At 41.3% G+C, this 12,579-nt stretch overlaps 1 protein-coding gene across 2 annotated transcripts; it reads right to left on the bottom strand.

The window, feature by feature from the left end:
- Positions 1 to 4,530: 4,530 nt before the first annotated feature.
- Positions 4,531 to 5,835, bottom strand: LOC137248189 (NFU1 iron-sulfur cluster scaffold homolog, mitochondrial-like). Of its 2 annotated transcripts, none has more exons than XM_067779059.1 (3): positions 5,676 to 5,835; positions 5,371 to 5,618; positions 4,531 to 5,294 (listed from the first exon to the last, which is right to left on the bottom strand). In XM_067779059.1, the coding sequence occupies exons 1-3, from the start codon at positions 5,741 to 5,743 to the stop codon at positions 4,771 to 4,773; spliced, it is 840 nt and encodes a 279-aa protein (XP_067635160.1). In that variant the 5' UTR covers positions 5,744 to 5,835; the 3' UTR covers positions 4,531 to 4,770. The 2 variants fall into 2 exon arrangements, with proteins under 2 accessions (XP_067635160.1, XP_067635161.1); XM_067779060.1 differs by having other exon boundaries at positions 5,371 to 5,612.
- Positions 5,836 to 12,579: the final 6,744 nt, after the last annotated feature.

The raw sequence follows: 12,579 nt of genomic DNA, 5'->3' as shown, positions 1-12,579 counted from the left end.
TAACTCTCCTTTGCGCGCCTAGCCCAGAGAGTTACAAACAAGCATACATACAAGTGAAGTTAAGCGTGTTAAAAATAGTCTGTACTCCAGTAGAGAAGGCACTAGCGACTGCTTTCTTTTGTGCACTGAAAACCTGCACACGAAATATCTAAATCATGATTTTACCATCAACCTTCCGAAGATAAGCGAAGGGGCGAAATGGTAAGTGTTGTTGTTGTTGTTGTAGCAATGATCGCCCCACCTAATAGCCGCGACCGATCACAGATTGTTATCAATATCCTCTAACGGGAGTCCAAGGAAACTTGCCGTTTCAACAGGGGTGGACCATAAGGAAAGGGGTGTTAGAGGCGTTGGTTCCACATTACAATTAAAGAGATGGTTGGTGTCATATGGGGACACATTGCAAGCGGGGCATACATTTTGTATGTCGGGGTTGATTCTGGATAGGTAAGAGTTTAACCTGTTACAGTATCCAGAACGAAGTTGAGCAAGAGTGACACGCGTTTCCCTGGGGAGTATGCGTTCCTCTTCCGCGAGTTCTGGATATTTTTCTTCAAGTACTGGATTCACCGGGCAATTCCCGACATAAAGGTCCGACGCCTGTCTATGGAGTTCACCAAGGACCTGCTTGTGTTTTTTCGCTTCATACGGCTGGGTTCTCAGGTGCCGTATTTCCTCAAAATGCTTACGGAGATGACTCCTTAGGCCCCCAGGCGGTGCTGGTTCGTCAATCAGATGTCTGTTGGGATGCCCAGGTTTCTGGGTATTCAACAGAAACTGTTTGGTCAGCATCTCATTTCTCTCCCTGATGGGGAGTATTCTCGCCTCATTATGCAGATGGTGTTCTGGGGACATAAGAAGACAGCCCGTGGCGATTCTGAGAGCAGTATTTTGGCAGGCCTGTAGTTTCTTCCAGTGGGTAGTTTTTAGGCTTGGCGACCATATGGGTGACGCGTAGCACGTAATCGGCTGGCTAATTGCTTTGTATGTGGTCATGAGCGTTTCTTTATCTTTTCCCCAGGTACTGCCAGCAAGGGATTTGAGGATTTTATTACGGCTCTGAATTCTCGGAACAATTGCGGTTGCGTGGTGCCAAAATGTAGATCCTGATCAAACGTGACACCCAAGATTTTGGGGTGTAGGACAGTCGGTAGCGTAGTGCCATCGACGTGGATGTTCAATATGGTCGACATTTGGGGCGTCCATGTTGTAAATAAGGTCGCGGAAGATTTAGTCGGTGACAATGCCAGGTTTCGCGAGGCGAAAAAACTGGAGAGATCAGGGAGATAGCCGTTTATTTTATTGCATAGCTCATCGATCTCTGGGCCTGGGCCTGTGGCCATTATTGTGCAGTCATCGGCGTAGGAAACGATTGTAACTCCTTCCGGTGGTGAAGGTAGCTTAGATATGAAGAAATTAAACAAAAGTGGGGATAGGACACCACCCTGTGGCACCCCTTGTTTAATTCTCCTTGGTTTTGATGTTTCGTTTCTGAATTGCACCGATGCCTGCCGACCACCCAGATAATTTGCGGTCCACCTTTTAAGACATGGGGGAAGGGTAGACCCTTCCAGGTCTTGCAGTAACGAGCCATGGTTGACCGTATCAAAGGCTTTTGATAGGTCTAGCGCTACGAGTACTGTTCTATGGTGGGGGTATTGATTCAAACCGCAATTTATCTGGGTGCTAATGACATTTAGCGCGGAGGTAGTGCTATGGAGTTTTCTGAAGCCATGCTGATGAGGGGCTAGCTGCAAATGTGCTTGGAAAAAAGGGAGCAAAATGGCTTCAAGCGTCTTTGCCACTGGCGATAGGAGAGATATCGGACGATATGACTCACCTACGTTAGCTGGTTTCCCAGGCTTTAGTAGCGGGACCACCTTGGCCATTTTCCATTTCTCGGGTATGACAAAGTTGGAAAGAGACAGGTTGAAGACATGCGCTAAATATTTGAAACCCTCTTTCCCTAGGTTTTTAAGCATCGGCATGGCTATGCCGTCTGGGCCCACTGCTTTGGATGGTTTAGCGCGACCAATGGCGTCCTCAACCTCTCTAGCGGTGATGGTGATTGGTGACGCGCTGAATTTGTGTTTATGTGCGTGTCTATTGGCTCTCCGTCTATCTTTGCGCTCGCGCATTTTTTCGCATCCGACAGCACCTTATCGCCAAAGGCGATGGAAACTTTGTCTTTGTGCTTAGTCGGATTCGATAGGGACTTTACGGTGGACCAAAGTTTACCTACACCGGTAGAGAGGTTACAACCTCTTAGGTGCTCTTCCCATTTCGCCCGCTTGTGTTCGTCCACAAGCAATCTGATGCGTTGGTTTATATCCCTTATTTGGGGGTCGCCTGGATCAAGATGTCTTATAAGGTCGCGTTCCCTCGCTAAGCTCGCGGCCTCCGCCGGGAAGTGGGGCCGGATTTCGGGAATTCTCCCGGCGGGAATGAAATGTGCCGAGGCGGATTCAATGACCTTACGGAAGGCACGCTCCCCTTGGCGGGCATCAATCGGGATAGGGAGGGCAGCAAAGCTGCTGTCTGTTGCAGATTTATATTTTTCCCACTTTCCTTTTTTGAAGTTTATGAAAGTGCGTTTTTCGGTGACGATGAAGTCGGCGGTACGCTCGAACGAAATAAGTATGGGCAGGTGGTCGGATGCCAATGTTACCATCGGCTGCCAGTTGACGCAGTTTACGAGCTCTGCGCTCACGATTGAGATATCTGGCGAGGGGATTCAAGGGGTTGTGTAGCGCAATATATAGCTTCTCCAACCCAATTGTCAACCTCACCTTCGAGCGGCGAATCCCGTTTCACTAACAGACGAGGCTCTGGCGACCCCAAGCTCTTCATGGAACTTGGGGGTGGGGAGGGAGGGATGGCCTGAAGGTTTCAATGTGGCCATATAAATCGTTCCCGAGATGGTCGGGCCAGCACCTTAATGGTGCTGTGTTACCGGAGCGTATCGGATCTGTATCCGACAAAGGACCATCACATCGATAACACTCCCCAAAGCCTTCGGGGAGTAACCTAATCGCTACAACAACAACAACAACAACATATCTGGCGAGCTATGACAGCTTGCTACCATACGTGTGGGGGCGTCTCCGTTTATTGTGCAGAACGTCGTTTCTTCTATTTGATCCGCCAACATCTCACCCCTACTGTCCGCCCGCAAGTTTGAATGCCATAGGTCGTGATGGGCATTGAAATCGCCTAAGATAATGCGATTGTTGCCAGTGAGTAAGGCCTCGATATTAGGGCGGTATCCACTGGGGCAACAGGTGACAGGAGGGATGTAGATGTTGATGATTTTTAGATTTGCATCGCCTGACCGTACAGATAGGCCTTGACGTTCTAAGACATTGTCCCTGCGGTCGATGCCAGGATCAAATATATAATATTGCACAGAGTGGTGTATAATAAACGCGAGGCCGCGTCCATTTCCGCTCTCGCGGTCTTTCCTGTGGACATAATACCCAGAGCAGGTCTGCAAGGGATTCAAGGGGTTGTGTAGCGCAATATATAGCTTCTCCAACCCAATTGTCAACCTCACCTCCGAGCGGCGAATCCCGTTTCACTAATAGACGAGGCTCTGGCGACCCCAAGCTCCCATGGAACTTGGGGGTGGGGAGGGAGGGATGGCATGAAGGTTTAGTGTGGCCATATAAATCGTTCCCGAGATGGTCGGGCCAGCACCTTAATGGTGCTGTGTTACCGGAACGTATCGGATATGTATCCGACAAAGGACCATCACATCGATAAAACTCCCCAAAGCCTTCGGGGAGTAACCTAATCGCTACAACAACAACAACAACAACAGCAGGTCTGCAATGCACATCTTGCTGTGAGTTTAGTCTCTTGAAGCGCAGCAATGCGGATGTTGTGCCGCTTCATGAAATCGACTATCTCCGTAATCTTCCCAGTTAGTCCATCACAGTTTAACTGCAGAATTCTGAAGTGCATGAGGGGTGACGCCGCCACTCTAGGGGTAAGTGACGGGTGACTACGCCTAGGTTGTGGACCCCATTCAGTGTGACCCCATTTAAAATGGTAAGTGTCACTACCACCAGTGAAGTTGGTTTAAGAAAGGCCCATAACCTGTCTTCATTTTCCTTTGTGGACGACCTGGCATTGAGTTTTGTTCATTGGATCGCAGAAGTACGAGTGTTGCGCCGCTTTGAAATGTTGTTGTTATGCTCGGCAACATGTAAATTTTTCGATAGTTTTTACCGATGACCCAATGTTGGTGACGTGCAACCCGACGGCTGTTTCACCAATATAAATTTTGTTTTTACCGTTACAACAAAAGGAAGAACAACATTGAAGGCACTCTTACAACAACAACAACAAGGTCCCTTTCTCAATAGAGAAGGCAGGTAACGGGAAATCTAGTGTGAGAGGAGGACAGGAAGTGGTGCAAGTGGATCGAAATATTTAAGGCCCGGTTTTCAGTGGGAAATGAAAATACACCTCTTAACTCTTGAAACGATTTTGCTAACTGTTGATTTGCAATGTTAAAATGGCTCAGCGTCTGTTGGTCCTGTTAAGGAAATTTATATATAATTAATCATTTGTTCAACAACTTAGCTTAAATATGTAAATAACAATGCTAAACAAGTTTTAAGTTAACCCTTATCACCAAAACCATGTCGAAAAGTTTATATTCGCTAGGATATAGAAATTAAGCCGATGTTTCTTGGACTTTGCGAATAATTTATTCACGGGGACTCAGTCAGGTGTGGTTTGCATGCGTTTTTATAATATTGAAATCTAAGATTTTGCTTCATCTATTGGTGTGGTGTCTTTTAATTTTATATTTTGTTCGAATTTCTGAAATTCCTTCTCTGCAAGTTTATCCACTTCATCTGAAACTTGCTCCACGGAAACAACCTCAGGTATATAAAACTGCAACATGTTTTGTACTCCGTTTTTAAGCGTAACAATTGAGCTAGGGCAGGAAGAGCATGATCCTTGCATTTTTAGCTTAACTACACCATCTTCATAGCCCATGTATATAATATCGCCACCATCTTCCTGTACCGTTGGCCGTATGCGACTGTCAAGTAGCTCTTTAATCATCATGACTACATCATCATCATCATCTTCGATTTGTGTATCTGCATTTGGTTTCGTTTCGTTTAGAATAGGCAATCCACTCGCAAAAAAATCCATTATTACAGCAAAAACTTCTGGTTTAATAACAGCCCAATCGGCATCTTCTTCTTTGGATATTGTTATAAAATCCCCGCCGAAAAACACGGAACGAACACCATCTATTCGAAAAAGTAACTTTGCTAAAAGGATTGCAAAGTCGTATGTAACATATTTTTATTATTTAGATGTACTACATAATGTCGCATAAATATTTACCCAACGGACTACAGGATGCAGCGGAAACGCTAGGAAAATCATAGGTATTGCCCTTGCCAAGTACATCTAAACCGGGTAGAAATTTAACACTGTCCGGATTAGGTGTGTCCTGTGTTTGTATAAACATGGTGCGGCGATTTTGACATTGATAAAGCGGGCATGAGGGTTTGCTATCCATGAGGCGTTTTTTACCAGATGATGCTTCATACCGATTGAGTGTAAATATAGTTTGGGATGCTGGCCTGCAACTACGATTCAATTTAAGAATGATTAATTAGCTATTTTATATTTTTACAAATACATACAAAAAATTACTATTATTTTGTAAAATCCTTCTGGACCAGCGTAAAGAACGCATAATTAAACGAGACATTTTTATTTAAGTATCCTTCTTACGCTACGATTTTGTTCTATGAATGGAAATTACAACATAATCAGCTGTTGTTTGCCTATGTCCATTTGTAGCATAGATTAGATTGATACGAATCTTTTGCTTATGCTCTCATATTTTCGCTCTCACGAGGGATTTATCTTCTAGTTGTTGCTGGCAACAATCACAGATAAATCCCTCGCGCCAGCTGAAGCGGGTGCCAGAACAAAAAATGTGCCAACCAAAACGGAAAACGTGTCAAAAATTTTGGTAAACTTTAGTTTGACATACAGCTGTAGAATAGCGTTCAAAAATTATGGGAAAAAGGACAAAAATACTTGTATTAGTGAAAGTATTATTAGTTCGAAGGCGGAGGGTAAATATTATTTCCCATTCAAAAGTTATCACTAAAAATAAGTTTTGTAAATATGAACTCCCGATGCAACCAGTCCATTTTGATCACAGAACCTGGAACGCCAGACATGCAGGATAAGCCCTATCCATTAAATAATGTTAACTATTATATCATAGGTCCGATTTATTGAAATTTCAAAAGAATATATGGTTTTCACTGCGAGTTAAATGCGTTACAATATTTGACTAATTAATTTAATCGAAATGTAAATTTTACTTAGATTTGTTTATATTTAACTCTAAATAGTCGTATTATTGTAAAATAACTTTAAGGAAATAAATATTTTACGACTATCATTTTATTAAATGATTGAAACTATAATCGCCGAAATGTATGTCAAAAATACCCATTTTCAGATCTATTCATTTTTGTTTGTAGTGGCATCATTGATAAATGTTATAAAAAATGTGCATTTTGACACCGCTCTCTCGAAACAAAGAGTTGCAAATCCATTCATCTATGATTTGTAGCACTGATGATTTGTAGAATGGGGCTTTCAACATAGTAATCTTTACCAAGTGGCGCAACTAACAGCTGATCGCTCAAAATTAGCACACACACACACAAACATGACTAATGGCCATATTACGGCAATCTTTAGGGAAATTGAAGTTAAAGCCGGAGTCATTGATGCCGTATGTCGTATCGCTGTATCCGTATCCCTAACGTAATCAGCTGTTTATCGTTACGACGGTAAACCAAGGCCCAATTGGTTGGATACGATACGGTTAGGACCTTAGCGGCACCAATAATCGATTGAATTGATTCTAATAAGGTTGGTCGAATCAGCTGTTAAAAGGTTACCGATACGGTTACCGATAAAGCACCAATGTATCCAGCTTAAATTTTGAAACAGGGGGAATATTTTGAACAAGTTGCCACGATTTTCAAACTTTTGTTGATTTGTAGGGGTAGAGGGGGTCCTAAAAATCACAAAATTATCATCCGCAGCTCTAGGAAACTCTTAGTTTATGAAATATAAGCTTTTTAATTTCCAAACTTAGTAAAATTTCAACTTAATTCCTGCACTTAAAATTAAGTATGAAGTATTAAAATAAAGTATTAAAAGACGCGTATTTGCGTCAAGATTCAGAATCCGAAAGCAGAAACTATATTTCTTATCTCGTTTAAAATTTTTTCGCGGAAAACACGTCGGTACTAATGTCGCTTTTTTCGTTGTTGCTATTAAACAAACGAAAACAAATGAAGGTGGTGAATAGCGTTGCCAGCTCCGCAACATTATCTTTTTATCTTGGTAGAACATTATAAGGTGGTGGCACGTCGACATAAATGCAAACAAACATACACTATCAATGTATTTTTGTTTTGTAATTCTCTGAATAATTTGAAATTAATTTATTTAATTGGAACAATTGCAGAATACATACATTTGTAAAAAAAAAAAATAAAAAATCGGACTTTATAGAGATTTTTATGCTGATTCCAACGGTAATTCTGCGTAGAACACCTTTCTGCATATGCGGCCTTCGGCCGCGCTTATAAAAAATAACCCTGGGCTACGCCATGCCAAGTCCAGGTGTGTGGTATAACCGTGGCTACCGCCACGGTAATGTCCTTCTGCATAGTACACCCTTCTGCGCAGCACCCCAAATAATATTAGACTACAAATTATTAAGAGTTTTACCAAAACAAAATACATTGATAGTGTATGTTTGTTTGCATTTATGTCGACGTGCCACCACCTTATAATGTTCTACCAAGATAAAAAGATATTGTTGCGGAGCTGGCAACGCTATTCACCACCTTCATTTGTTTTCGTTTGTTTAATAGCAACAACGAAAAAAGCGACAATAGTACCGACGTGTTTTCCGCGGATAACTTTTAAACGAGATACAAAATATAGGCCCTATTATGAGCATTATTCGATCTTCGATCTTCGCTGGCTATCGAACATCGAAAATCGAATTTGAAATTGTTATTATGACAACTCATCTCTGTCGAAATTTTCGTTGTGTATCTAATTTTCAAGCGAATAGAAATTTGTTGTCGATGCTGTATCGAATAGAAAAAGAATTGTTTAAAATGTAAGTTTTTTGTATTTATATTCTACTTTTTTGCTACCTACTGGTAAGTTTAAACTATTTGGTTTAGTTGTATATATGTCCAAGGTCGTGAGTAAAAAACAACAGCTTGAAAGACTGGTTTCAATTATGGAACAAAATCCCCATATAGCAAAGGAACTTTCACATTATAGAAATGCAACTTTGCTTGATGCAGCTCAGCCTCCTCGTAATTCAATTTTATTCATCTTTCACAAATAAAATTTTCCAAGACATTCAACACCTCTGATAGTACCACAGACACAGTCGGCTGGGCAAGTCCGAGTGCATTTTCGTTTCCAACACTCAGTTGGTAGGATCCCTGAGCACAAAATCGGAGAACTGTTGCCAAAATTAAAAAATATTAGGAATAGACTCGGCTTTGTGCATTGCTGCAGCAGTTCATCTGTACTGGACAACAAGTCCATGAACGCTTCTTTGGACAGTCTGAAATTCTAAATAAATTTATAAACAAAACTTATAATTTCAACAATTTAACAACTTATTTAGAAAGCTACACTTACGTGGTGGAATTCATTTCCAAAGGATTTGAAGCATCTCACCCGTCTTCTTCTTCTGGCTAGCTCCAGTAAGCTTTCCTCTTCATCTGACGAATCATCAAACCACAATTCCGTTGTAGTCATACTTTTATTTTTAATATTTGCATTTAATAACTAGTTCTGCTTTTGTTTATTTATTTTATTTTATTTGACAGAGGATTGGAAATGTGCTATTGTGAACTTTTGAATTTATCGAAATTCACAATAACGCTTGCCTTCACCGAACGCGCGTCGTAATACCGAATGAAAATTCGTTCGATCAGCTCTTTCGATCACATTCGAAGTTCGAATTTGTCTCATAATAGGGGCCATAGTTTCTGCTTTCGGATTCTGAATCTTGACGCAGATACGCGTCTTTTGATATCGCTATCGACATGTGCGACCCGAATTTTAAGTGCAGGACTTAAGTTGAAATTTTACTAAATTTGGAAATTAAAAAGCTTATACTTCATAAACTAAGAGTTTCCTAGAGCTGCGGATGATAATTTTGTGATTTTTAGGACCCCCTCTACCCCTACAAATCAACAAAAGTTTGAAAATCGCGGCACCTTATATAAAATCCAACCCGAAAATGTTTGCTTATACTCAAGTATTTATTTTTTTTTCTAAATTTATCTTTAATATTGATACAATGATTGAAGTTATATTAATCCAATTGAACTCTGCTCTTCCTACTGTTCTTCATTCCACTCCATTCGAGTGCCTTCCACTCTATTCGCAACATAACCTCAATTTAAGCTGCCAAAGTATATAGTAAATTATGGATAATCAATTACTGATTGAGTGCTCACATTTTCTAGAATCTACTAGCATTGTCCATAAGCTCTCAAACTTCTCAGCTATAACTAAAATTGCAATGGTCTTATCTTCTTGTTGACTAAATCTGATCGAATGATGGAATGGGATGCACCCGTATCTACAGTCAGTAAACGTTCCTTTCCATCCACATGTCCTCCGACAGTAAGATTGCTTGACCTTCTTCCAATTTGCGAGATAGAGATTATGGGGCATTCAATTGAGGGAGCCAGCTGTCGTCCCTTGCGGCTGACTCGCTTTAGTTTAACGATTGATTGATCTTGGAGATTTGCTCATCTCCTTCAACTCTGCGTTTACGGCCACCCACATTGTTGGAACTATTGGAATTGCTACTGCAATGACGTGCAATGTGACCTGGGTTACCGCACTTGAAACATTTCATAACTCCGGCATTTTTCTGTTGTGATCCCTTCAGAGCTTCCAAAATTGTATCTACCCACTCTGGCCTTTCTACTTCCACACGATGAGCTTTGTATGCTGGTTTACTCAATAATGACGCCGTTTCCTGAGTCAACGCATGGGATACCGTTTCAGAAAATGTTTGCTTTGGGTTCGCGTATGTGGCTAGCTTCGTTTCGACGTCCCGTATGCCATTTATAAAGCTCTGAATCTTCACTCTTTCCGTGTATTCCACGGGTGCATCCGCATTTGCAAGATGAACCAATCTTTCAATGTCCGAAGCAAACTACTGCAAAGTCTCGTTAGCTTTTTGGTAGCGGTTTTGCAATTCTATTTGAAATATCTGTTTCCTGTGTTCGCTTCCGTATCGCCGTTCTACAGCAGTCATCAATGCGTCATAACTGTTCCGTTCGTACTCTGGAATAGTCTGTAAGATTTCGGCAGCTGGTCCTTTCAATGCCACGAAGAGTGCGGCAACTTTATCTTCCACATTCCAGTTGTTCACTGCTGCGGTCTTCTCAAACTGTAGCTTAAAGACCTGGAAAGGAACAGAACCGTCAAAGGATGGTGTTTTTACCTTTGGGTTACTCCCTGAAACTGCTGGACGATTTAATTGTAACTGCTCCATACGACCCTTCAAATCATCGACTTTTGCCTGAAATTGCGCGATTTTTGCATCCTGCGCTTCCAGCTTTGATGTTACCCTTGCTTCCTGTCCTTCTAACTGTGAAGACATTTGTGCCACCTGCAATGATAAGCGCTCCTCTTGTTCTTCCATCTTTGATGTTATGCGTGTCTCCTGCGATTCCAGTTGGGATGCTATATATGTCTTCTGTTCTTCGAGCTGAGTTTCCATCTTGGATGTTATCTGTATCGACTGCGATTCCAGCTGAGATGACATTTAAGATGTTATTTCTGTCTTTTGCGATTCCAGTTGGAATGCCATTTGTGACGACATGTTGGTAGATATTTGTGATGACATTTCGGACATTTGTGCCGATATTGCAGCCAACATCATGTTCAGGTCTGTGTTCGCCATTGTCTGCAGTGTTTCATTTCTCTCTTCAATTTTTGCTGTTGTCTCGTCCTCATCAGGATAAAAGACATACTCGTCCACATCAATTCCTTCTGCTTCCATTGCCTCTCGTAGCCGTGCCTGAAGTTCGAGTTTAACGCCGCTTGTATTCAATCCACGGCTCTCCAACTCCTTCTTTAGTTGCTGGATCTTCAATTCACTGAACTTTGCCATGTCCTTGTTGTCCTCTGGAATTTATTCAACAATTCCTCTTCTGACACCAATTGTAACGAATTTGCTGCAAATCCTCTTATTTGCAATCCTCTGCTAAGTTCGAATCACTAAACTGTTGAATAAATAACTCCAATATTGAAGAATGGAAAAATGGCCTTTATTAAAGTACTTCACAATAACACTTATACTTTGCTACTCGCTGGCTTAATAACCAAACTGATTGATAACTCAAATTAAACTCTACTATTGGCCGCCAGATCGCGTGCTTAATCAATAACTGATTGAGTGCTCAACTCAAACTGAATTACAGCGCCTCTACATCTGTCGTCTTTTATACTCTTTGGTTTCCTCGTTCGCATTTTTCTAGAATCTACTAGCATTGTCCATGAGCTCTCAAACTTCTCAGCTATAACTAAAATTGCACAATTTTATACATCTTTTAGGCGCTTCCAGAATCTACTAGTCCAGTAGCTCTCAAACATCTCAGATATATGCATGTGTTAGTGCATTGACTCTCCGCTGCTCGTATTCGTACATGGTACATATGTGTAGACGCAATTATTTATTCGCTTATGTAGATACATAATGATTGAATTATTGATGTGAATGTTTGTAGTTTACAGTCTCTCGCGCACACATAGGCGTATAAGTAAATGCATCTGTGTGTGACCTCTCTCGGCTGCCTTATATATGTGTATACATGATTTGATTATTGACGTAAATATCGCTTAGCATGGCCTTAGCATCGCCCTAGTGATGGTATAGCTTAGTGATGCTAATATCCGTGACAGTATTTACGTTCTACTTTTTTACTACCCACTAGTAATTTTAAACTATTTGAATTAAATTTATATAGGTCCAAGGTCGTGAGTACAAAGCAACAGCTTGAAAGACTGGTTTCAATTATGGAACAAAATCCCCATATAGCAAAGGAACTTGCACATTATAGAAATGCAATTTTGCTTGATGCAGCTCAGCCTCCTCGTAATTCAATTTTATTCATCTTTCACAAATAAAATTTTCCAAGCATTCAACACCTTTGATAGCACCACAGACACAGTCGGCTGGGCAAGTCCGAGTGCATTTTCGTTTCCAACGCTCGGTTGGTAGGATCCCTGAGCGCAAAATCGGAGAACTGTTGCCAAAATTAAAAAATATTAGGAATAGACTCGGCTCTTGTGCATTCCTGCAGCAGTTCATCTGTACTGGACAACAAGTCCATGAACGCTTCTTTGGACAGTCTGAAATTTTGAATAAATCTATAAACAAAACATAATTTCAACAATTTAACAACTTATTTAGAAAGCTACACTTACGTGGTGGAATTCACTTCCAAAGGA

This window comes from Eurosta solidaginis, chromosome 4 (genome assembly GCF_040869045.1).
Source record: "Eurosta solidaginis isolate ZX-2024a chromosome 4, ASM4086904v1, whole genome shotgun sequence".
Lineage (NCBI taxonomy): Eukaryota > Metazoa > Arthropoda > Insecta > Diptera > Tephritidae > Eurosta > Eurosta solidaginis.
Note: the sequence above shows the minus strand (reverse complement) of the source record. Positions and strands in the feature narration are given on the sequence as shown.

Coding starts and splice junctions, on each gene's coding strand:
- LOC137248189 (XM_067779059.1), bottom strand. CDS start 5,743: ATGTCTCGTTTAATTATGCGTTCTTTACGCTGGTCCAGAAGGATTTTA. Junction 5,619..5,675: donor CAAAATAATAGTAATTTTTT/GTATGTATTTGT, acceptor ATTGAATCGTAG/TTGCAGGCCAGCATCCCAAA. Junction 5,295..5,370: donor TGCATCCTGTAGTCCGTTGG/GTAAATATTTAT, acceptor CAATCCTTTTAG/CAAAGTTACTTTTTCGAATA.